This window comes from Crassostrea angulata, chromosome 9, assembly GCF_025612915.1.
Source record: "Crassostrea angulata isolate pt1a10 chromosome 9, ASM2561291v2, whole genome shotgun sequence".
NCBI lineage: Eukaryota > Metazoa > Mollusca > Bivalvia > Ostreida > Ostreidae > Magallana > Magallana angulata.
Window position 1 is genome coordinate 30,404,248 of NC_069119.1, and position 26,718 is coordinate 30,430,965.

A 26,718-nucleotide genomic window follows, 5' to 3' on the forward strand; every position below is an offset into this window, starting at 1 on the left:
AATTTGGCGTCATTTGTATTATGGGTATTATAGTACAAAATCGATACGTAGTGTTATCACAGGCAAAGACACTGGAAAATGTAAATATATATTAATGAAACCAAAGTAGTTTTAAAAAAAAGTATTTCTATTTGGAATGTATTTCAGATGATAAAAGAACTTCTTTTGTAATTGGAGGCTTTCACTAATTGTTTGTTAAAAATGATTTTGATTTTAGAAAATGACCAATTTTTTTACTTTCATCTTCATATAGTCTAATTAATTTAATGCATTCGTTTAACATATGCAGCTATGTCTAAAAAAGATACAAACTATCAGTATTAATTCAAAAGACAAAATGTTGTTAATGCAGCGAGCGCACATAGGATATATGATTGGGTGTCTAAAAATAAAGCAACATAATTTTATTGAATAATGTAAATAATGAGTGAAAATTTACAGTATTATCACTCACAAAATTGGGTTTTTCATTGTACAGACAGTTATTGCATAATACAATTTTTTTCTACGCAAATATGTCTTACTCGAATTTACTTGAACTTCCATTCACATTTAATTAATTAAGTAAGAAAAAACAACTTTCTCCTGTGCGTATATTTTTCTAAATTCTGCATTATATACATTTTCATTAACACAAATGAATACCGGTACTAGATGGCTGAATGTTTTTCATACAATCGGAACATTAAAACCTAGTTTTCAAAAGTATTCCTTTGCAAAACTCGTTTAAACAATTGAATACAGATTATTAAGTAAAATATATACCTATACGAGCACACAAACATATAAATCAAATGAATATGTAAAAGGAAAATGTTACTTTTAGAATGTTTTATCACTTCTAGCAGGTTTGAAATTTCCAGCATAGTAAAATATGGAAAGGTTGGTAGGGTTGAATCTTGAGGATAGGCGTTTACTTTGAATAAAATCAAATCTTGGTTGTATCCTGCATCCACAGTTGCGGACAGAGGATCAAGTAAATCAATACACCAGCTTTGTTTAATCCACCAAAGAGCAAATACATCGTGACAGTTTGATACCATGCAAAATCCTTGCCATTTTGTTCAGCCTTTGACCAATTCAATTTTCTTTAGAGGACTTGAACGTTTTCTTGTTCTATTACACATATATCTGTCCACAAATAGGTATACCATGAAGATGATGAAATAAAAACAAAACAAAGCTCCACACATAATCAGCAATTCTGTTGATACGTTGGCAGCAGACATTTTGGAATAAATGGATGATAATGTTTTATCTTGGTCTGTGGTACACCTTTGAAAATAAAAAAAAAAAAATATTTAGAGAGAGAGAGAGAGATGGAAGTTGCAGCGAGTAGTTTACCTTTATAAAAGTTTTACCTTTTTAAATTCCGTTTATAAAATTTATCCTAGAAATGAATTATTGACCAAATGTTACATAACCTGTGCCTTTTATCCAATTTGCGTCCACAACTGAATCATCTGTACAAACTTTAATCAAATCGTCTCCAATTCAACAAAATTTAAATATATCTATTCCATTTTGTTTTCTCAAAGAAATATCAATTTAAGCACTATCTTCTATGACCACAAAAAAATAAACGAAGAAAAATCAAACCTTTGACGATTTCGATCCTTGGATTGAAAAAAAAAAGTACTGTATTGACTAACTGTAATAAATAAATAGAACTCAAGATCGGTTTAAGATAATAATCCCGATTTGTTTTGCTCTAATGATCTCTGAAACTGATTTCCGATTTCCTTTCAAGTTTAAGTCAATTATTCAAGAAGGCTTTTGCATATAGCAAAGGCTGTTTTGATGGGTTTTTATCGAGGGCAAGTTCCTGATTAACGCGACGCAAGTTACATCACTAACATGAAGGATCACTAGTCATGAGCCAGCTCGTCAGTTTCACTAAGTAGAATTATTTAAACAGGTGGTAAGATGGATGGATGGCTGTAGCCATTTTTACCTCCGTTTAATCTCTGTTTTTAATTCTCAAAACACCTAGAATTGAGATTTTAAAAGAAAATGCAAGTACAGAAAAGAGGGTTTTGTAGCAGACACGAGGTGATCAAATGGAATTTTGTATGTTTTTTCTACAAAAATAAACTCTACCTTATCTTTTGAAGATAAAGCACTCAATTGAATAAATGAAATATTGAGGCGTTTTAATAAAGCACTTCGTCACATTAAAACGTTCTGCAACTTTCAAATATGAAGTACTGGCACGTTCGAGAGTTCATTTTAAGTAGGCACCCAAATGTTCTATGTTTCTTTTTTATATTTTGTTGCAGTAAGTTCTTTTAAAAGGATTACTTTTATGAAAATGATGCAAGGGGTTTTCTCTCCACATATATTGTTTTTATATGAATTAACATGAAATCCCAGTCGTGGAAACGATAACCTAATTAAATGCTTCTTTCTCATTAACAAAACTATGATTAAATTGTAAATACATTTATATAAGTATCACTTATACTTTGTTCACTTTTTTTGAAACATATATTTCCTGACAGAGAAATGACATCTTCTAGACAATCATCAGTAATAATTCTTTTCCATGTACAAAACTACCTACATTGAAGTGACTAAGTATGCAACTGTCTGCCAAGCTTTTGATTATATCATGTGTCTCATATACAAAGCTTTATACAATGGAGTGGTATCTCGATAACTGTCTGCCAAGTTTTTATCTCATTTGTGTCATATACAAAACTGTAAATGTTGCAATGGCATCTCGACAATTTTCTGCCAAGTCTTTAATTCCATTTGTCTTATTTACAAAACTATAAATATTGAAGTGGCATCTCGAAACTGTCTGCAAAGTTTTATGTAATTTGTCTCATTTACAACGCTATATATAATGAAGTGGCATCTCGACAACTGTCTGCCAAGTCTTTAATCCTATTTGTCTCATTTACAAAACTATAGATATTGGAGTGGCATCTCGAAACTGTCTGAAACGTTTTTATCTCATTTGCCTCATTTACAAGACTCTAAATATTGGAATGGCGTCTCGACGATTGTCTAATAAGTTGTTTTATTACGTGCCTTATTTACATAAATATGAACATTGAAGTGGCATCTAGACAACTGTCTGCCAAGTTTTTATCTCATTTGTCTCATTTACAAAACAATGAATATGGGAGTGGCGTCTCGACGACTGTCTAATAAGTTTTTATCTCATTTGTCTCATTTACAGAATGATGAATATGGGAGTGGCATCTCGACAACTGTCTAACAAGATTTTATCTCATGTATCTCATTTACATAATTATGAACATTGATTGAAGTGGCGTTTTGACATTTATACGCTAAGTTTTTATCTCATTTGTCTCATATAAATAGCGATAAATATTGGAGTGGCATCTCGACAAATGTTTGCCTTGAGTTTTTATAGCATATGTAATTTACAAAACTATAAATATTGGAGTGGCGTCTCGAAACTGTCTGCAACGTTTTTATCTCATTTGTCTCATTTACAAAACAATGAATATGGGAGTGGCGTCTCGACGACTGACTAATAAGTTTTTATCTCATGCGTCTCATTTACATAACTATGAATATTGCAATGGCATCTCGACATTCTACAAATCTACTAATTATGGCATAATTTGGAAGATTAATAACTCAACAATAGTAATATGGCATACCTCGAGGGATTAAACAAACTCAACCATTGCAACAAGGCATACCTTGGGGGATTAAACAAACTCAATCTTTGAAATATAGCATACATTGGGGAATTAATCAAATTCGACAATCACAATGTGTCATACTTTTGGGAGCAATCAAACTCAACCGTTGCAATATGGCATACTTCGGGGGATGAATCAAACTCAAAAATTGCAAATATCTTGAATAGCAAAAGCGTTCATTTCAGTTACTATTGTAATTTAAAATGATCCGTGATTCTTCATCGTAGATATAAAACAGTGGTTTTAAAGGATTCAATGTATGAAGATCATATTTTGTACTTTTTAAACGAATGGTCCGCAATTGTTCAATCATGGTAGCATTTTGAAGGTGTTTTCAAATGTATACACATACTAAGAATTTACAAAATTTTGATTATTGTCCAATTAATTACAACTTGAATTTTAGAAATCTCAGCACGTGTGTTCTTCGTATACTCTAAAAAGTACATTAAATTACATTAAAATATCTTGGTAAAATGTGCACAAGCTCTTAACTTTATTAATCAATGAATTAAAAATTAGCCATTTACCGCAGATATTTATTTTATTCTTTTCATCAAGGAGGGATAACTCTTCAAAAATATTAAAGGTGCAAAATGATCTGCTTCTTTTCCGCTTGCAGTCATGTGAAATTGTTGTGTTTTTTTTTTTCTTTCATTGTTATCTAGCAATAAATATTTAACTAGTGTAAAATGATTCAAAATTAATGTTCCTTCATTATACTTTGAATACCTTGAAACAATGTTGAAAGGTCTAAAGGTCTATGAACTTGAGCAATACATTTCGTTTTCAAATCTGCTGTAGGAACCTTAGGGTTCCAAGGAATTAGATCAAGTGACCAACCAAGGTCATCATACATGTACTTCAGTGAACATTTTTAATATTTCTATATATTTCTGAATCAAAAGTTCCAACAATGTTAATGTTTGTTAACTTTGCTCAATACTTGTGCGTATCTATAGGTTCACTCAAATATTTTGTAAGAAACAGAAATGCCTTTTTCTTTTTTCTCTACATTTGGTTTTGGTTGCTTAAGCTCCATATTCACTTGTCATTGTTCATACCGTTTTACATGTGGTATAAAAAATAGCATTGGAATAAGCTTAACTCTACTCTAGGCTTTCCTATCTATAATACCAAATTAAGAAATATCAACTTTTGTATAGCAACGTCAATTTTGTAAAATTATATCATTTTTATTTAAAGAAAACTCCATTTAAGGAATAAGGAATCAATCCAATAGCCATAATTATGAAATCATTCAGATAATTCACTTTTTTAACTTAATTTGTTAACAAACATTGAAACTATATTCAAAAATTCATTTTTAGGAGTAAAAATGTTAAATGGCTATATCACATACATAATCCTTTTTTAAATTAAGTTTATCTTAATACCTGTGCATATCTACATAATTATATAAAGAATAAAACCACATCTGTGTCAATATTGCATCAACAATTTATTTCCACATAGATTACACTACAATAACACAAGAAAACATGGAGGTCGAGATATAATAAAGAAGTATTCTTGTCATCAAAATAAGTCAAAACATTTTGATATGCTAAATAAAAGTTATCTAATTTTATTCGTAATTTACAAGAATATGCAAAACTTATAGAAAAAATGTACCAGGTATTTCGAAATAAGTGTATACAAACATTAAAAGTTCATTCTTTTTCAAGATATTGTGAAATGTTAATACTGAATTATTTCAGATTTTAGATTGTTTATAATAACTTTCTTCTTCAGAAGATCTATATCATGTTCTTTAAGCCTTTTCCTTCGGCCTGGTAGACTTTCTGATAAATAAAAGCAAGTTTTTACTTCTTATTTCAATCTTTTACCTATTTCTTGCAAATGTATAACAAAATATAATAATATAAAGATTTATATCAATAAAATGTGACATTACAAAAAAGTGAACGAATGCAAAAGAATCCGTTATCTTGCCATTTTTTTTTTTTAACTGAATCATCTGCATTTCATATCTGTCAAAAATATCAACAGGAAAAAAACCTGTAAGAAAAAGTACAAATGTAAATTGAAAGAGGTGGGATTTAACAACAAGTGACAAAATTCACAAAAAAAAAATATAATTCAGTGGGTTTTCAAAATCAGTTGAGTCAATTAGACATGATTCAATACAATGATAATACTTGTAAGTATCATGTAAATCTGGACACACAAAAAAAACAGTAAAAGAAAAGAATCCGTGTAGCTAAGACAATTTTGTTCTTAATTTGTAAAATTAAACAAAGTATGCAAACTGTATTAGAGATTTCAATTCTTTTAATATAAGGAGGAAAGAATTTATAATTTTTGACAAATCTATTACTTATATAAATAAAATAAATAGTTGAACACAACGGGAGTTATTCTATTGCACTAAATAAAGGTATTGGTAAAAATGATAATAAGGTACTTAGACCTCGTAATAAGAGAGATAACTCTTGAAGCAATTTATTTTCACATAAGGTTTTCATTATAAAATATTCAATGTTTACGTTCTGTCTAATTTTGTTATGAAAATATGTGCACATCTACTATAATTAAGATTTCCTTGGGACAAATCCAACCTGTCAAACAATGAATTTATCATTTTATCACAAAGGGTTGATAAACCTTAAAAATGATCTTATATCCAGTATTTGTTCACATTGTACAGAATATTAGAACTGCCTCAGAATCCACAACAAAGTAAAACAGAAACCATATCACTGAGCTAGCTACATGTATCACAATACATAATTATTAAGTAGAGCATAAAATCTTCAAAACTTAACAAGTCAATAGAAATTTAACTACTGTATGCAGGGCAATTTTCACCCCTCGTATTTTTTGCCATTCTTCACTTGCAAACAGTTTCGCCCCATCTTGAATTCGCCCAGACAGTGTTCTAAGAGCAATAATTTAATACGTTGAAGTTTGCCCAGTTTCTAAATTGCCCACTCACAACGAGGGTTAAAGGGGCGAAAATAAAATGAAGGCAAATATTTCCCTGTATACAGTATGTATTGGTATCTTATTTAACATTTCTAAAACAGTGTCTGAAAACCAGCTGTAAATTTAGTTCCATTTTCATGATCAAGTTTGTTGCACATACAAGTAAAACTAATAATGAAATAAACAGAGTATAAAAGACAAAAATAGTTTGTATTTAAATGTAATAAGTTATTGAGAACGGTTTTAATCTAAAACAGTTCAGTAATCATTTCCTTCTTTCTTAGTACCACAACATATTTTCAATATAAGATAATGAACAATTATAGTGTCAAAGAAGATTTTTTCACTAGATAATACAATGGTTTTCCACATCTTTCCCATCTACTTCTCACTGGATAAAAAAATCAAACCAATTTCAAATTGTTCAGTCTTTTGATAAATAAAAAGATCAGAACAAAATCAAAAATATACACTTACTTTAATTTTAAAAACCTCCATATTTAATGTATCCAATTTCAAAACTTTACACCTTCTGACTCTCTTCTATCTATTTTTCGAAAAACTGTCTCCAAAAAAAATTGCATGAATGTCTCAGAGCCAAGAAAAGTCATAAATCTGCATAAAAAATAAATTCTCAAAGAGTGATTGTTTACGGCGATTACAACAGAACATACATCTCGACACCAAAGGGTCCTTATTATAAGATTTTGACATCCATTGATTAGTTAAATAAATATTCCACAGTATGGAGATGACATTATATATATCTCTGCCAGTGCACGTGCACCAAGGGACACTGAAATGACTGTTACCATGGAGATGAGTTTGAGTGGGTGACGAGAGCCCCATCTGGTGGAGACAAGAGACAAGGGGGCATTACTGGGGTAGAGCCTTCAATATAGCGTGCACTTCCTCTGCAACGGCTGCTAGGGCAAACTGGAACTGCTCCTACAAATATGAAATCATTATCTATTAATACATACATTAATCTCACCTACATTAAATGAAGTCCATTGTATGGCATACCCACAAGCATTGCCTAGTGGGTTAACCCTTTAGCTTGATCAATAGAGTAATAATAAGTACATTAATTGTATTCTAAAGAATCCAAATTTTAACTTCAGAGGAGACACCAAGTTACAGCTGTCTATATATTACACTAAAGTCAAATTTATTTCCTAAAATGGTAGGTAAAATCTATTTAACGAGGCCGAGTACAGAACGAGTACGCACGCTTTCGCGCAACGTTTCATTTGTATTGTGACGTCATCTTTTTGCTTTGTTGACGCCATGGCGTGATATTTTCAACTGCAGATATTCAGCGAAATTTGTTGAAAATAGCTCGTTTGATGTGTAAAATTGATATTATATTGTGGAATAAACATAAATGTCTCGAAGTATAAGCTATATTTGGGCTCGGGTCGAAAACGTGAAGAGGGTTCAGCAAGCCTAACCCTCTGTCACGTTTTCTTAACCCGACTAAATATCGCTTAATTCATTTATTTCAAGACATTAACCATGTATTTTATATTAATTACCTTTAATATGTGATGTTATATATTTATTTATTACTTTAATATGTCTTAATGTTTTAATAATACAATAAAGATCACCATTTCCGTCTTTGTCAAATAAAAAATAGCCATTATCTGACAAACTGGGAAATTGGGCGTACAAAAAATAACTTTGATAAGCCCCCTGGAACAAACCAGGAGGTAAAAGATTTTTTTTATTTGACAATTTGATGCCTTTTAGCAATAACTTTAATATGTAGAACAGAAAAAGAAATCCCTAGGGCAGAAGTTTAAAAAATGTGCAAATTTGGTACATTTCAAGCAAAATCCCTTAGGGTCCTATGTTAAAAATTAAAAACTTTGAGATGACCCCTTAAACAAACGGTGTGGTAAATGTCTTATTTTTGTATCTTAAAATAATAATTATATCAGTATAAATTCTTGTAAAAAATTTCATTAAAAAATCTAGGGCAGAAAAAATTAGACCCGGCCTCGTTAATGTCATTCTAGTACATGTACTGAACATGTCATTTTTGGGGGGGTTTTGGGGTTTTTTTTTTTTACATATTTGCAAATTAAGACATGATCTGGCATATCAATAAATTTCTGTCAGCAAGAAAAGATGGCATTAATTTTGTAAACAAATAATTACCTGTCAATAAATACAAGCAAGCTCAGATGAGTCTTGCCAATATTATTATAAATACTGTAGAAGCACAAATATTCATTGAGGATTTATTTTGTTATTTTTAGTCCGCAGTATTAATCAACAAAATTAAATCCATGACAAATTTTTATCCTAGGTATTTATAAATACAGTGTTCATAGGTGGTACGCATTAGAGATAAAAATATGACGAAATAAAATCCTAACAAAATTTGTTTTGGATTAAAAATGATGAAATATTACTTTGGATTACAATGACATCAGCTATGTCCCCAGATTTTCAATGACTCTTGCCAATATTTTAATAAATATTTTGGATTACAATGACATTAGTCCCACCTTAGTTTTGACCATGTTTTTCCTTTGATCTCTGATGTGCTCCAATGTGGCTGCAATGTCTATTTCCTTTGCTCCTAGTTAAAATAAGAAACCCAAAATGTTTACACATGCAGGAAAAGTGAATACAATAAAAAAATTATCAGTCCATTTATTCTGTGGTATGAAAACAAGAAACAGATGGGCAGTTGTCAATTTTCACAATTTTGAAGATTCAAAAAAGACACAGATCAACAGTTTCTGTAAACCAACTTTTATTTGCGGCGACTTTATTTCACGATTAACTGCCAATAAACTGGTTTGCGACGACTAATATTTGCAACCAAGCCTTATCCAGACCTGTTTTGTTATAAAAACTATAGCCAAAGGATTGGTTTGTGAGAAATATTCACGACAACAAGGCAACCTCGCTAACCTCATGAAAATTTCTCGCACGCGAATAAAATTTAATTTAAAATCTGCTTCAGATGTAATCTCCCATCTCCTATTCTAGCATCCTCACTATTTCAGAGTGAGGTCATAATTTCAAACCTAAATAATCACCTACACAAATACAGCAACACCTGGTTCCTGCAAACCTGCTTATAATAAACTCATGCTTAATGCGAAGTCAGTTTCATTTCTATTGTCTTACAATTTAATTCTGGATGAAACACGCTTTCTGATTGGCTAAAAAAATATTTCATATCGAATATAGAATGTTGTCCAAGAAGACTAACGTCAAAAACGTATCAATACACCTGACGTTATGTTTGAATTTTGTACAATTTGACGTCATTTTAAAGGTCAAATGACTGTTTTTATCTACAGTGAAGAGTAAATATTAAATTATAAGCAAATAATTCAATATTTATTAGTTTTATATGATATAAAATGGTTTGAAACAGTTTACCTTTTTCTAAACCGCTTTGCAGTTTATAAAGCAATATAAACTGCCCCAAACCATTTAATATCCTATAAAACAAATATTGATTGAATTCATTCCTTAAATAAATGTTTTATAATTCACTGGTCTGATGTAGCGAATCCAATTTTTAACAAATGGAAATGGCTTGTCCTTGCAGCTTTGCCATATTTGTGTTTCACTGTACAAAAATCAAAATGGCTAATGTCCCTTGCGCTTTGCTATAACTGTATTTCCCTGTACAAAAATGAAAATGGCTTGTCCCTGGCAATTTGCTATAACTGTATTTAACTGTACAAAAATCAAAATGGCTTGTCCCTGGCAATTTGCTATAACTGTATTTAACTATACAAAAATCAAAATGGCTTGATCCTGGAGCTTTGCTATAATTATGTTTCACAGTTCAAAAAACAAAATGGCTAATTTCTGGAGCTTTGCTATAACTTTATATTACTAACAGTACAAAAATCAAAATAGCGTATACCTGAAGCTTAAAGAATTGCTATAATTGTGTTTCACAATACATAAAATAAAAATGGCTTGTCCCTAGCGTTTTGTTAAATTGTTTTTCACTGTTCAAAAATTAAAATGGCTTGTTCCTCGTGCTTTGCTATAACTGTGTTTCACTGTACCTAGGTATACTAATTAAACCTCTTACCTTTGGCCATACGGTTGAGTACCATGTCAATCAAGCAATAGGTCCCAGTTCGACCACAACCATCACTACAATTAACATCAGAATCAATGCTAAATAAAGTCATATATATATGCTATATAAATGTACATGTGTATATATTGTATTCCTGTTTCAAATACTGTGAACGTATTATATGTGGTGTGTACGATATTTGGTGGAAATTAGTTTTTGAACACGGCGTGGATTTGAATTGGCGTATTCCTGAATGTGACTATTCTTATACATGCATACACGACATTTGGCGATCTACTTGATTTAGCGATTTCTGCATCCTACCAAAAGCACTAAAAAGAATACACAGCCTGATGTAGTACAATTACAGTATGCTTTACATTTTGATTCAATGCTTAGTAAGTTTTGTAAATGTACACTTTATTAAGGTCTTCCGTTTTCCAACGGAAGACCTTATTGTTTTCGTTCAGTTTCTTTTTCCCTATTATTATTTTTTTTTTTCTTACAAAATTTGTGCAGGCGATTTCTCGGAAATGGCTCAGCCGATTTTCGTGAAACTTTCAGATCTAATAGATATTGATCCGAACTTCATATACATTTTTTTATTTTGATGACGTCATTTCCGTTTTTGAGAAAATGACGTTTTGACGATTTTCAGAGGGTCGGCTTGTCCAGGGATCTCCTCCTAAACGGTAAAAGATATTGAGTTCAAACTTTCAGGGATTGTAGACAAAAGATTGTAGATGTGCTATTTGGCATTCATATTTGTCATGCTCAAAAGGCGTTTAAGCTCGCCTGCTCCCGAAAATTGAGACTAAAAAAAAGTCGTATTTTTTAATTGTTTTCTTAGATTATCTCTGTTCTGAAAAATATTTTTTTAACACATGTAATGCAAAAAAAGTTTATATTGACAAGACCTTTCATTTGATATCAAGACAAGGGGTTGGCCCCTCAAATTAAGGAACCAAAGGGCTCTAAAGTCTTTCATCTGTAGTATAGAAGTAAAGATGCTCAAAATGATGTACAAAATAATATGCAGTTTTCAAAATTTCGTTAATGGCCCCTATAAGGAGTTAAGGGATCGGCCCCTAAAACGTTCTTTCCCATATATCTCAAGTACGGTAACGAATTTCTAAACACTTGTTGAACAAAATGTATTGAAATTCAAATGACCTTTTATTTGCTATTAAGAAAAAGGGGCTGGTCCCTCAAATTGAGGGACCAACGGGCTCTAAAGTCTTTCACCTATAGCTCTTTACTGAGGGTATTTTGTGAACGGTTATAGAAGCAAATATGTTTATCTTACAATTATGTATCCAATCAATGTAATGATTTTATCGTGTGTTACGTAATTATGGGTTTTAGGGGCCAAAAATTCCAGAATTTTGATTACCCATATCTCAGAAAGGAAAATATTTTGAAATGAAGTATAGAAGTAAAGATGCTGAAAATGATGTATTAAATAATATGCAGTTTTCAAAATTTCGTTAAATGGCCCCTATAAGGAGTTAAGGGATCGGCCCCTAAAACGTTCTTTCCCATACATCTCAAGAACGGTAACAAATTTCTAAACACTTGTTGAACAAAATGTATTGAAATTTAAATGACCTTTTATTTGATATTAAGAAAAAGGGGAAGGCCCCTCAAATTGAGGGACCAAAGAGCTCTAAAGTCTTTCATCTATAGCTCTTTACTGAGGGATATTTTGTGAACGGTTATAGAAGCAAATATGTTTATCTTACAATTATGTATCCAAGCAATGTAATGATTTTATCATGTGTTATGTATTGAGGGTTTTTTAGGGGTCAAGAGTCGAAAACTATGACCACCTATATATATGAAAATATTTTGAAATGCAGTATATAAGAAAAGATGCTAAAAATTATGTACTTAACAACATGCAATCTTCAAAATTTGGTTCAGCGGCTCCAATAAGGAGAAAAGGGACCGGCCCCTAAAACTTTTTTTTCTAAGATATCTCAAGAACAGTGACGAATTTCTAAACACTTGTTGAACAAAGCTCTTACACCTGTAACAAAATAGTATCTGGCCCCTAGAATGTAGACCCTGTTTTTCTATTCTAAATCATGTTTAGCTGTTAAATAGCAAAATCAAGATAGAACATATATCTCAAATACTAAAATCAGACGGACGACCTCCTCGTTGCTCGCAACGAGATCGTGTCTAGTATTATATTTATTTCCCTTTGATAAAGATTTATATTTTGCCAAAACACTACATTTTCTTAAATAGACAATGTTATAAGTTAAACTATATTTAGTGTCTTTTTACTTTGATAAAGCAAAACATTCAATAGCAATACTTATAGAGTAAATATACACTTTCTACTGTTTAATTTCCCGTTTATAAAGCCTTACTGTTTGCTATAAACACCATCCAGTGTCAATAGTTAGATTGTACATGTAAATATACATTTTAGACTGTGGACCCTTTTATTAATGGGGGGTCAATGTTGGTGGGTAGTTTTCCTGGATTGTAGGGACCTAATGTCATTAGTAGTAAGTCTAAAAAATGTCAATCAAATGCTTGTATATTATACGTTTGTGGGAGTGTAAATTTGTGGGCAAGGATTATCCACAAAAGCCATGAACATTAATCCCCAACAAATAATGATGATTCCATGTACGGTATTGTAAATTTCTCATTTTATGCGAGCACTTAATTTCGCAATTCCATCGTTTTGTATCGAATTGCGAAATTATAAAATCACGATCACCAATTTTTTGGTTATAATTTCCTATAGTTCAAAACTGACTGAAAAATAAAAGTAGGATTTTAAAATTTGCAAGGGTTGCCTATCGTGATTTTATGCGGAAATTAATTCCGTGCATTTAATTAGGAATCTACTGTATTGTGTAAATATTTCCTTTAAGTAAATATACACATTTTTAATACTACGAACATGAGCTTTGCCAAACCACGTACCTGCAATGTACAACAATAGGACAGGATCGACCTCTGTAGGATTTGTTCACCTTTCTGTCAAAATAAGATCGCAGTTAGCAAAGTTATACAAATAAATAACTCACAATAAATTAGTCCTCAATGAGAGTAAGCATTTTTGATTTAATTTTTGATTTTTATATGAAACAGTTTCTTTTATTAAGTATAGTTTAGTGGGGATTGCATCACAATTTAAGCTCAAAAATTTTCAAATCCTAATTTTCTTTGTTCATTCTCCAGAATAATTTACTTTGGTATCTTTAGTGTGAAAGGTCGAGTTACAAGCAAGATAGTTAAAGCTCTAAATTCTTTGTTACATAAATGTAATATTAGCTCATACTATGCTTTTATTTATTACCACTAAATTATACAATTCCATGTACACAAATAATGCATTCTAGACATTAAATATTTAAAAATTTTGAGCTCAAATTGCAACAATGGCCTTTTAGTTAAGACCTTGGGTAAAAAGAAAAAAAATCTCAAATAGTTTACGTCTTATGAGAATCGCAAACAACACAGAAAAAGTACTCATGTAACATTCACACAAAAATCAAAGCAACAGACACCGAGTTCTTAGAGATACTATAACGTGACAATATGACACCATCACAACACCATAATAATATCAAAGAAATCCCGGCTCTCTTCTGATGTACTCTCCTATCGATTGACGAGACACAGTGGCACCGTTCTTGGTCCATTTCTCCAAGATTTCTCCAACACTTCCATCTTCTGATTATGTAATCTCCACAACTTAAAGACAGTAGATTTTTTCTCTCCATTTTCCAAAGCCATTCTTTCAGTTTTGATCCATTTTGTTCTAAAGACACTTTACAACATCTATATTTGAGACAAGAACTGCAAAGAGCACCTTGGGTTTTGTTGTCCTCCAATTGTGTTGAATAATGCAAATCAGAAAGAACTCCTTTTTCTTTGTTTTTCTGAAAATGGTGTGTCAGTTATCTGACTAAGATTCAGGAAGTTTTGAATTTTGAAATTTGCCATGATAAATAAGAGCTCTCTCTAATTTGAACACATAATGTGAAGATCCATTTCATATATCTATTAAACAAAAAGACATTGATATCCCCCCCCCCCCTCCAAAAAAAAAAAATAACTTGGTTTGCTGGTCACTTTTCATCGGCAAAGAGTTGCCAGTTTTTAGTGAAGAAAGAACTTGGTTCACTAACCACCAAAAACGGCCCTGTGACCAAAATTGTTCATTTCATACTTAAAGAATGTTCATGAGGTTACCTTTTTCAAGAAATTAAAATTTTTCAATTATCTCAATATTTAGGTGTCCAGGAGGTTTCTAAAAATAGCTCACCAGTTTGCCAAATAGCCGTATAATTGCAATGAAGGCATACTGCATGCTGAATTGAAATTAGTTGGTTTATCTTTAACTCATTTATAAATGATGGTTTCCTGTCAATAATAATCAGAAGAAAAAGTCTGCACTCAACTTTTAAACAAGTTTAATAATTGTTAAGGTTACCATGGCAACCACAGAATCTGATTAAATCATCATTCATATATATATTTATAAATACATGTGAGTGTTAACACTGATGACTATTATTTCAAACACAATGATTTTTTCTTTCAAAAGTTACCTGTTTTATATAATGTACTAAATATTTGATATAATGAAATAAATAACAATTTCCATGGTAACCAATTAAACTTGTCACTTAGCAACGTTATATATCATATATAGTTATAATAAGTACAACAATGAATCAGTTTCTACAGTACATGTAGCTAAATGTAGCTCCACAAAATACTACTGCTCATCTGTTTCCTTTTGCATAGTTTTTTTTATACAGTGTTATCAATTCTGAACATTTTACACCATACAATACCATTTTTACAATTGAGATCAATATTCAGAATGCACAGTTTTAATTATATGAAGATAATTCAAAGAATGCATAATTATTTATACATATGCATTATATGTACAATTACTTTTTTACATTGCACATTTATATTCTTCAAGACAATTATTTAATGCAATCATTACATGTATATGGCATAATATTATAAACCATTTTTAAAAAGCATGACAAATTAATTAAGTTAGCAGAATCAAAGTTAGTTCATTGAAGAAACAAGTTAAATACCCTGACAAGAAATGTATAATTACATCAATAAAGTAAATGTATTAACTACAAGTCATGTTACAATGCACTGTATTTATTCAACAACAATTGAGCTACCACCAAGATATCCTTGTACATGCTTTTAACAATAAATCAAATTACAATCACACATGGCACTCGAACACACATACATGCACATGTACACTCATAAAAATCATTCTTCAGGCAAACTTTCACCACTATCACTATCAGACTCATCAACACTTGCTGGAATATCAGCTGCATCCAAGACATGTTTGCACCAATCTCTCACACCCAATGATTTATCACTACCATACCTTGCACTGCTAAGGTACCAAATAACTGCTGCAATGTGGGAGCACATCCCAACAACTCTTGCTCCTGCTCTACATGTGCAGTACCAAGATTCCACTGTACTCTCACTATAATGGATCCAAAGTTGGTACTTCTTGGACGAAATATGTCTACTCTGGATCTTTGCTCTGAGGAGTGTGTTGTCCTCTTCATGGAAGTAAATGTCACTCTCACCATCCAAATGCTCCTGCATATAACTAGACGATAACTTCAGTTGATATGTTCCGCAGGTAAGATTCCTGAGTTCCTCATCGTCAAGTCTAGGAAACGATTCCAAATCTACTTCTGAGGCCGATTTCCATACAGCAGTTTTCCTCTGCAGTCCATTCTCATCAACAAACGTCTTCAAGTGATTAACCTGATTTAAAATCCATTTCAATAATATTTCAAACTGTTTCGGAAAATTTTCAGCATCCATTTACAATAAATATTATACAATGCATTAATAGTGTAAGTAAACAAATTTTATTGATACAAAACAAGTTAATGTTTAAACAAAAACTTATATCATTTTTAAGACAAATACTGGTATTTGCATTTGATTCCTTACCTGCTTGGACAGATGAAGCATTTTAGCAGCTTCTGCATCATCCTCATCTTTGCTGGTACAGGAGCTCAATGGAGGTGAGAATTTATTGGACACTGCACACACGATCCTTACATAATCTCCTATGTTCGGGATCTGATTGGTTGGCAAAACACGGTCCAGATATCTCCATCTCTTGATACGAGCATTTGATGACTCAACGACCCAACGCACCTGACAAAAAATATACTAATCATTAATTATTTGTGATTTATATTAACATAGACTTTGCTAAATTAGTACCGGTATGCTTTTTTAGAGACTGAGTACCAGATGTAAACAATTTGTCAGTGGTATAATATTTCACAAATGTGGTTATTGCACTTTAAAAAAAAAAAACCATTATTACTGATACATACCTTTGTCACTAGCCGACTCATATTGGCATCCTCAGTTGACATCTGCTTTTGTCCAGCCTTCAAAAATGTTGGCATTTCGGCCTGTATCCCTAGATCAGCCAACAAAGGCAGGGCATCTCTGAAGCCCCTGTCCACGACGAATACATCATCTTCATTAAGCCAGGAGCGGATACTTTCAGCATTGCTGTTGATAATGTGACTGAGGATGGATGCATCATTGTTACTTCTATCAGCTAAATAGGGGCCCAGTATAGACACAAAATACCCTGTTGTTGTAACCACCACCATTGGCTTTATGAGGGGTCTCCCTTTATGGATGCTGTATGACCGTCGCTGAAAGTGAAAATTGTTACTTTTGTTTACATAGATGTATGTTCCATCCAAAACTAAGATAACTTGGTTTTTTTCAATACTTCCAAACAAAGTCTGAGCAAGTGGTCGGGTGTGTTTGTTGATGATCTCTTCTCGTGAGATGTGGGTAAAACCAAGATTTTCTGGTACAAACTTAATTAACAAAGCCTTCCTGACAGCAGATATTGCTCTCCTCAAACTGGATTTGGATGTTCGAAATAAAGTTGAGAGAATAACATTTGAGAGTCCAGTTTTCATTTTACAGAAAAAAATGGCAACAGAAGTAGTTAGGCTTCTGGCGGGTGTGTTCTTGATCAAACCCTCCACAGAGTCACAAAGTTCTCGAAAGTTTGCTTTGGTGATCCCTAATAAACTTTTGTAGTCTGTGTCTGTCAGAGCTTTAGCATCATCGAAGTCCAAACACTGTTTTTCATTTCGCTGACACAATAAACGCATCTGCTGTAAAAGATCAGTAATAGTTGTTCGATTCACGAAAGAATTTTCAGTTGTTTGAAGTTGTTTGACAGCATCACTGGTAAACATCCCATCATGCAAATGAGCAGGACAACATCTGTTTCCTGGTGGTATAAGAATATTTTTCTCAACAAAAACTGCTGTTCTTCTCTCTGCTGCAACAACCACCAACTTTGGTCCTGGCTTTTTGCACACACAGCAATATGCATGAGATTTAGCAGTGGAGGCCAGGGGAAGCGACACAGATGGTGGGCTTGACATGCTTCTCTTCTGTTTGTTTTGGTCCTCTGATGATAACACTGAGGTACATGCAACATGGGTACACACATCTGATCTTTTAGTTTCTTGTGTTTCAGTTCTATACACATGGCGGCATCTGTTGCATATTACAGAGTTTTCTGAAGGAGCCTCAATAAGGAATTTCCTTCGCAGATACTTCCTGATGTTCTGATTTATTTTTCTTCTGTCTGACGGTTTTGTTCTCTTTGAGCAAAGTATGCACAAAAAGTAGTCTTTTTTATGACCAGGCATTATGCCATATTGAACATATCTGCAATTAGAAAAGAAACACATGTAATGCTTATATAAATACAAAAAATGTATAGGATATCTACACACACAAACGGTAATAATTAAATGATGAAATAATAACAACTCTTAATATATATGAGAATGTATTGCAACTGGTATAAAAAATATGCATGCATACTACAAAGGGGCTTATCTTTTTAGTAACAGCACTTAATATTCCTCCTAAACACACCTAAAAATATCTTCAGTTTACATATATATTAATGTTTAACTGTGTACTAGATCCTGATAGGCTAAATACTGATATTGGAACACATATAAACATTTTCTCTGCATTGGCATTATTATAATATCATAAACTATAATATATAAAATTATGTATGTACATGTACAAATGTATACATAATTGGTTGACAGTACATGTAAATATTTTTATCTCTCAGACATTTATGTGCCATATGTATAATACCCATAGATTATATCTAAATCATGTAAGTATACACAGTTTAGAAGTGTGAAAAAGTGCACTGAATGGGTTGATTATGACAGGAGCGACAGGAAAATTCTCTCTCTCTCTCTCTCTCTCTCTCTCTCTCTCAAACATTCACATACTATAGCATGTATAGGTAGGCCATTTTAAGCTTACAACTATTATCCTAGAATAAAATCAGATGATTTGTAACTAATGATAAATCATAAGCAAATATTGTAAATAAAACACATCGATCAAGTCCTGTCTATAGTTCGAATTATCTCGAACGTAAACAAAGCGTGCAAGTACTGCTGTACACTTTTACCTTAGTTTGTACTTGAGGAAATTAAGAAATACGGTCAGAAATATGCATTAAGGGTCATGTCTTACCATTTTTTCATATTTGGTTAAAATCATTTGGCTACAGACACACTGATCAGCTGACGCAGACGACAGCTAATTTTACATATCGTTACACAGAGCGATATCGTTACGTGCACATTACAGTTTTATATTTCACTTATCAATGTGAAATATCGGGATGATTACTTACCTCATAAAGTCGTGAGCTCTATATAGTCCAAAAACACTGGGTCATAAAGGCTGTTGACATCCAGGTACAACTTCACCATGCTTGAAATTTTGACGTTTGTATGACAGACGTATAATCTATTTTTAGAGTACGGGTTTCCCGTCTAAAAAAATTGTGTCGTTCGAATGCATAAAGTCGACTAAATTCAGTTCGCAAATATGAGATAACTCTTTAAATAATTGTATTTTATTTCCCTTATCGTCTTTTTAAGGAAATATTTCATATTTTGACCATTTATTATAGAATCCGGAATGCCATATTCTTCTAAAAATAAAATTTTAAGTATGGCGCCACATCTCGCCCAAAATGAAATTAAGCGATATCGTTTGGTTGTTTTAAGTTGTTTAATTTTATGTAACAATTGTCGTGGGCGAGGCATGGCGCCCATGCAAAATTTGACATAGAAGTTGAAAAATTTGTGAAAATTGGTAAAAATTGAGTAAGCATATCCGGTTTTAACCGTTATATTTACAGAATGTTGGGGTTTCCCGCCAATAATTCATGCGGATTTCAAGAACCCATTCCGAATAAAGTGTATTCAGAGAAAGGATGGCTTTCGATATAAATGTGGATTTTTCATAAAAATACAGGGCCAAATATTATAGTTTGTGAACCAAGTTCTTTAAGTCATCATAATGAGCCTCCTGTGAGTTTAACTTCTATGTACCTCAGAAAGACTGGGTGATTGCCAGACTGGATTTGATAACCAATTGTACAATTATTCCATATCTCATCTGTACATTGCTGAGATAACATATAACAGTCCGCTCCTGTTCTCTAAATAGAGATGAAAGTGATGGTGCTCAGTAATCTGTAGCCAATTTGTTTTCAACCTTCGGAAACTGTGGCAAAAAACCTATCATCCTGTACTACAAGTGACAAACCAGCTGTGAGATATGAGTTGTCTTGTCCACCTCTTTTTTGCAGATGTAAAATGAGCTATGAGATAAAGTGGCACCATCTTCCATCTCATTTTGTAAGTGGCATATCAAATGTGAGTTCCGCTGCCATTATCTTCTGTCTTAGCATTTGTATCATATATGTTGTAAGAAAAGTTGTCAGAATCGGTAACATCTCATTCAGTGCCTCGCTAAGTGATTATGAGATAAAGTACTCTCTGTAAGAATGAGAGATTTAGGTTGTGGATATCTAATTTCATCTAATAGTGACTCTGAGCTTAAGTAACAATCTGCTTTTGTCTCATTCTGTTAAGACTGGCACTGCAAGAAAATTGAGATTATTCCTAGCTTCCCTAACTCATTCTGCCTGTGACAAAGTGGTAGTGAGATATGACACAAATGCATTTGAACATCAGGTTTGTTGGAAATCACCTGTTTAAACTACACGCTGTATCATCACAGGCAAATCCATCAGTTACTTTTCATATCAGCTAAGACGAATACTTGAAGTATTCTACAGCCTTGCATATTAGTGAGTGGTTGGATTAGAACCTCCTCTGTCTTGTTGATGGTGAGATAGTTATGAGATACCTCAACCTTAAAAGTAAGTAGGTGGTGGAATGAGAATTTCCTCTGTCTTGCTAATGGTGAGATAGTTGTGAGATACCTCAACCTTGAGAGTTAGTGAATGGTGAGTTGGGAACCTCCTGACTTGTTAATGGTGAGATAGATATCTCAGTCTTGCAAGTTAGTGAATGGTGGGATGGGGACCTCCTGTCTTGTTAATGGTGAGATAGTTGTGAGATATCTCAGTCTTGCAAGTTAGTGAATGGTGAGATGGGAACCTCCTCTGCCTTTTTAATGGTGAGATAGTTGTGAGATTAGTGGCAGGATCAAATCCATGATCACTTTTGTGACTATGCAATTTGTGTAGTGGACAATTGCTAAATCACAAAAGCTGTCAAAGGAATTGAGAAGTGGCTAATTACCCTGGCAAGCTTGGTTGACCCTAATTACTACAGCTAAAGCAAGCCAGAAATAATATTTACACTACACCAATACAAGGGATGTTTTGATAAATCTTTGATTTTTAATCAAGTTAATATCAAAAGCAAGAAAAAAAAGTTTCCTGACAGATTTTAAAGCTATTATTAATGTGGTTTCTTTTGGGTTTGATTTGAGTCAATGTAAGCAACAAAGGATAACACACAACATCACAATATTACAACACACAACAATTTAAAAAAGGGTTTTTTTTAAAGTGTGAAAATTTTAAAGTCTAAATGATCAAAATTCAAAATGTTGCCCTATTATTATAACAGCAATTAAAATTTTCTATTAATTTAATGTTTTGCCTGACTAATTACAGGTACATTAAACCATTTAATTGGTCTTCTACATTTCAACATGGGTTGAAATATAAGGATATATGGATATATGGGGAATTTAAGGCACAATTGCCTAGGTTATCAATATACTATTTCATGTAACCTTAAAAGCAATCACCAGCATCTGTTTACATTTATAACAGATCCAAATGATTCATTTAATTCATGTACATAGTTCTTATGAAGCTTAACTTTATTTTCTTGTTCCAAAAATATTTACACACCATGGTAACTTACATTGAGAGCTTAGCTTCTAAATTCCAATGGCACTTTGATATTATGGAAAAAGTTTCAACAGAGGCAAAAGGCTGAGAGGGACAAAAATGGTTTCAATGACGGTCACCCTGTTAACTTTTCTCTCGCTTACCTTCAGATGTCTATCAGTGCTTTGATATGATTGAGTTTTAAAAGGACTTATAAGTTTAGGAAGGATAGAAAAAAGATAGTTGATTAGTTGGACATTTTTGTGTTATTGTACTACAAAAAAAAGATAAATTGGGCGAAGCGATGAATAGGGCGAGGTCCACGTGTCTGGGGGAAAAAAGTATCAACCTAATTTCCGAAAAATACGGTAATTACCTCCTGAAGTCTAGCAGGGCTTTGATTGACTTGGGAACGTCTAGATCTGGCCAGGTCAGGAAGTGGAACTGAGTGACGGTCCGCGTCTCATTGGTCTGTAGGTTCTTCAGGTAGAAGCTCCGCACCAGGTAGTCGTCGCACCAGATATGTTCCGACACCAGGTGAACCTGCACAAAAAAAAGGATAGTTAGCTATAGACCTACTGTGGAATCATTAGAATTCATGGTGGCTCAATTTTTCTTGGTATTCACAGGTAGTCTTCCGCCACGAAATTACATTCTCAACGAAAACAGATTTTGAAATTTTTAGATTTTTTTACCATTTAGTGTTTTCTATTTTACACAAGTACTTAATTTTATGATTCCACTGTTAAGTATCAAATCGTGACAATATATAATCGCTAGCACTATTTTTTTTCCCCCCATAATTTTGTATAGTTTCTGTCTGAAAAATGAAAGGGATATGTTAAAAAGAGTGGCTTCTCGCATTTTTATGCAAATATTAATTCCTCACTATGAATATGAATTCTACAGTAACCTTCCCTAGGTCATTGCAACAGAAAGGAGGAGCTAACAAGGGGATCACATTTCTATAGCTCTGGGTACATAAAGCTTCAATATGATCTATAATTGATCACTTTTATCTTAAACAAAGGTTAACTTTGAATATTCTAAATTCTTGCTCCTTGTATTCATCATATGTTATCCCTTTGAATAGACAAATCACAACCAGTCATCAAATCTTATATAGCCATACAGACATCATTCATGTATCATACTGGATTCATATCCAAAACATCAAAGACCATTACATTACATTACAATTACATTACAATTACATTAACATTACATTACCATTACATTACCATTACAATAATGTCTCAGATACTGGATTCATTTCCAAAACATCAAAGGCCATTACATTATATTACAATACCATTACATTACCATTACATTACTATTATTACAATGACTAACAATAATGTCTCAGAAAACTTTAAGTTAATTAAATACATAAAAATCACCCTGCGGACAAAATGAAAGCACTGTCCTCATTACCCAAAGTAAAAGTACTGACCTCATAGATATGATAGAGGTCACTTCCTTCCTCCGGCCAATAACGATAACACATGGCCTCTCCATTCTCGGTCAGGCGTGTCAACATTACTATGACAACGCTTCCTTGCTCCCATACCATCTGAAAATAAAAACAGACTTTTGACTACCTCTCAATATTACCAAAAACCCATTTTTACTAAGAAGGCTTTTAGAAAGTGAACCCCTATTCAAAGTATTTCGCTATAGAGGTCCCTTCTTAAAAACTTCTTGTCTCACCATGATACTTGATTGCGATGAAACTGATAAAATTTACACAATTATAAAAATGAATTTATAATTTATAAAAATAAACTTTTGATTACCTCTCTATTATTACTGAAAACCCCATGTTTACTTACTTAAATAGATTTTAGAAGATGAAAATCGTAAAGAGAAAAACAATATGTATCTAGAAAATAAACAGCGAAATCAATTAACATGTTTACCTGGATATGAACTTGATTAGTCATGTGATCAAATCCTGTGAAGTCCAAAGGGTTTCTCAGAAGATTTGATCACGTACCAACCAACTTCATACTTTAGTAAACTTTTTATCACAAATATTTACGCTTGACAAAGGCAAATTGTTTAAAATTGAAAACATAGCCTTAATTGTTTTTATGTCAATAAAAATGCAACTGTCGAACCAGAAGAAAGCATGTGATCAATGTGATGTCAAAATTTACCTCTTGACCTGTTAAAAATTTCACACTGATATAAACATTTTGCTTTTCTATAGGTTCACTAAAGGAAACATATTTGTACTAGCTTGTATCAATTAATTATCACATCAAAGGACTATGTGCGGTATGGTCAAATATCTGCCCCCGATTTCAACCAATTTTTGAATAGTATCGTATAAAAATGAAATCTTCACAAATCATTGTAAAGAAGATGCCTATAACTTTAATAACGATTTTAGTCATCATTGCTCACTCCCTGTGTATCTATGACGTCACCTAAATGACCTAATTCCCGCAAATTTGCAAACAAATGAAGATATTCTCATTTTTGCTCTATATTTTGCATTCGGAAGTATAGAGCGCAGGTCTGCTCAAGTGCGATTTTAACATATGTTTTTCTTCAGATAGTTATACATATTATACTAAAAAATGGTACTTGAGCAAGCCTGCGCTCGATGTTTCCCAGTCGAATAACCATCGGAAAACACCCATATTTTGCAACAAAACATCAATTTATCAAAATAATGCAATATTCATGACGTCATTTCTACATTATGACGTCACTGTGGTGATAACCTTTTACACCTTTATTTCCAATATGATTTTAACTATCTTTCACCTTATTTAAAAGCTCTTTCTAAAACTTTGATTTTGGGGGGCAAAAATTGCATAAAACCGCACTTAGTCCTTTCACATAAATGGCACTGAAAAATTGACTCATCGCATGTAAGCTCACTTCTAGATATATAATTCAGATTTTAATTGCATAACTTGGACAACTTTTCAGCATCCAATAAACTACCCCCCCCCCCCCCCCTTGAAAGCATCAATGTTAGTTGCACCCCTAAGGTAAGCCAATAGTTATTTATTGAGCTAGAGCCACTTTAACAAGAGCTTGGACTTTGATAACCGGTAGTTGTACGTGTCAAACAGAAATGTGACATAGGCCTGTCTATTTCATCGCTGGCCACTCAGACATGGCTCTTAGAAATCAACAAGATTTGTCTGGCTTTTGTGCTAAGACTACGCAATTGGTGCATATTTCGCTTGAAACCAGCATCGTTTTCAACTTGTTTTGACGCAAGAAATAGATAGCTATGTCCAACTGAAAGTCCATGGTCTTGTTAAAATGGTTCTAACTGTCAATTTCACTTATACTAGATGTTCCCCACAAAGTCTTGAGGAAGCTCATTGCATCAAGGCTTATACTATTTATGGAACAATGTCACAAGATTAAGTGTTTTGTTAACTTCTCTGTCTCAATCAATACGATCAAATATCATCAAGCCTCAGTGGTTAATGTATCAGACTTGTGAACTGCAGATCCAAAGCTTAAATCCACCTCAGAACCTTTTACTCTGTTCATATCTACTAAATTAAACTTAAGATAAACAGACTTTTCCTTAAATTGCTTATTTTTAGTTCATATGCATCATGCAAGTTTTCTGCTGATTTGAAAAACAATTTGTGGTTTAATAAGCCACCTTCAGACGGTCACTGTGGGTACTTTTATACAAAGGCATTGGGTACAGTTATATTACAGGTAAGACAGTTTGTATTTTGAAAGAGTTAATTCATTTACCTGCCAGAAGTCCGCCACAGTGTGGGGTAGGGGTCCCTGGGTCGCAATATAGGCTGGGTTCCGAGGATCATGGTCCGTCTGAAAAGAAAAAAAAACAACAAATATTGAAAAATTCACTAAATAATGTGGAAAGTCCTCGAGAAACTTACACTTTTTATCCATTCATATCTTCAATTCGACTTCCTTTGATATAATCATTCAATTTAACACTGTCTTGAGTGGTTAAGGTGACTGGATGCATGGTCAACAAATTACCAATCATATTTACCATTATTTTTAGATATAATATATTTTGGCTATAAACTTTAATTAAATTTTTAAAAATCCAATAATTAGCTTTAAAATTTGAAATTTTTTCCAAAATCCTTATATTAGGTACAGAGCTCTTTTTACTGAAGATCAATTAATAAAAGTCTATAAAATAAAAAATCAAGCCCTGTTAAACAAACCTGTACATTCTGACTTAAGAAAAATTCCTTTTTCCAATAAAGCACTGCATGTTGAAATGCATCTCGCACTGTTTGCTAGGTGTTCAAAACAGCAACACCCTGCTAAATTACTTGCATGTTCCTAAACATTGTCATTCCTCACTTGACCACGAAGAGGAAGATGATTGAAACACAGAGAGAGAAAGAGAGAGAGAGAGAGAGAGAGAGAGAGAGAGAGAGAGAGAGAGAGAGAGAGAACACTGAACAAAAAGTAATTAAGACTTTTAAGTCTTCTCATTGTGTCTTCCATTCCCCCATCAATGCAATTATTGGCAATTTGATCTAGGATAATGGGGACTTCACTACACAGATATCAGCTTACTACATGGTTCCACGAGCTGCTAATTTCAAAACCCAGAATATCCCTCACTTGATTCTGCACACACCAATATCACAAAGCAGTTTCTTGATTTCTCCAATAGACCCTGTGCTAAACATCACACATTGGCCAATGATATTGTAGAAGTTGCTAGCTGACGTGCCATTTCGATT

General features: G+C 32.7%; 2 protein-coding genes across 2 annotated transcripts in view; both read right to left on the reverse strand.

Annotated features, from left to right (window-relative positions):
- Positions 1-5,850: 5,850 nt before the first annotated feature.
- The window catches only part of LOC128162756 (receptor-type tyrosine-protein phosphatase N2-like), a 95,258-nt gene continuing 74,390 nt past the window's right edge, over positions 5,851-26,718 (reverse strand). Inside the window, exons 16-22 of the mRNA XM_052826122.1 lie at positions 25,739-25,816; positions 23,454-23,573; positions 22,377-22,543; positions 13,648-13,701; positions 10,711-10,775; positions 9,152-9,225; positions 5,851-7,580 (exon numbers count right to left, since the gene is read on the reverse strand). Coding sequence (XP_052682082.1) covers positions 7,509-7,580; positions 9,152-9,225; positions 10,711-10,775; positions 13,648-13,701; positions 22,377-22,543; positions 23,454-23,573; positions 25,739-25,816 — 630 coding nt within the window. The 3' untranslated portion in view covers positions 5,851-7,508. The remainder of the gene's footprint in view (positions 7,581-9,151; positions 9,226-10,710; positions 10,776-13,647; positions 13,702-22,376; positions 22,544-23,453; positions 23,574-25,738; positions 25,817-26,718) is intronic.
- Positions 15,499-19,904, reverse strand: LOC128162764 (uncharacterized). Its single transcript, XM_052826138.1, has 4 exons — positions 19,472-19,904; positions 17,091-18,465; positions 16,696-16,905; positions 15,499-16,503 (listed from the first exon to the last, which is right to left on the reverse strand). Exons 1-4 carry the CDS (start codon positions 19,474-19,476, stop codon positions 15,985-15,987), a joined length of 2,109 nt encoding a protein of 702 aa, XP_052682098.1. The 5' UTR covers positions 19,477-19,904; the 3' UTR covers positions 15,499-15,984.

Excerpts from the sequence above, each read along its gene's own strand:
- LOC128162764 (XM_052826138.1), bottom strand. Across the intron at positions 16,906-17,090 it reads TGAGTCGGCTAGTGACAAAG|GTGCGTTGGGTCGTTGAGTC; the intron begins GTATGTATCAGT and ends ATTTTTTGTCAG. Across the intron at positions 16,504-16,695 it reads TGCTTCATCTGTCCAAGCAG|GTTAATCACTTGAAGACGTT; the intron begins GTAAGGAATCAA and ends ATTTTAAATCAG.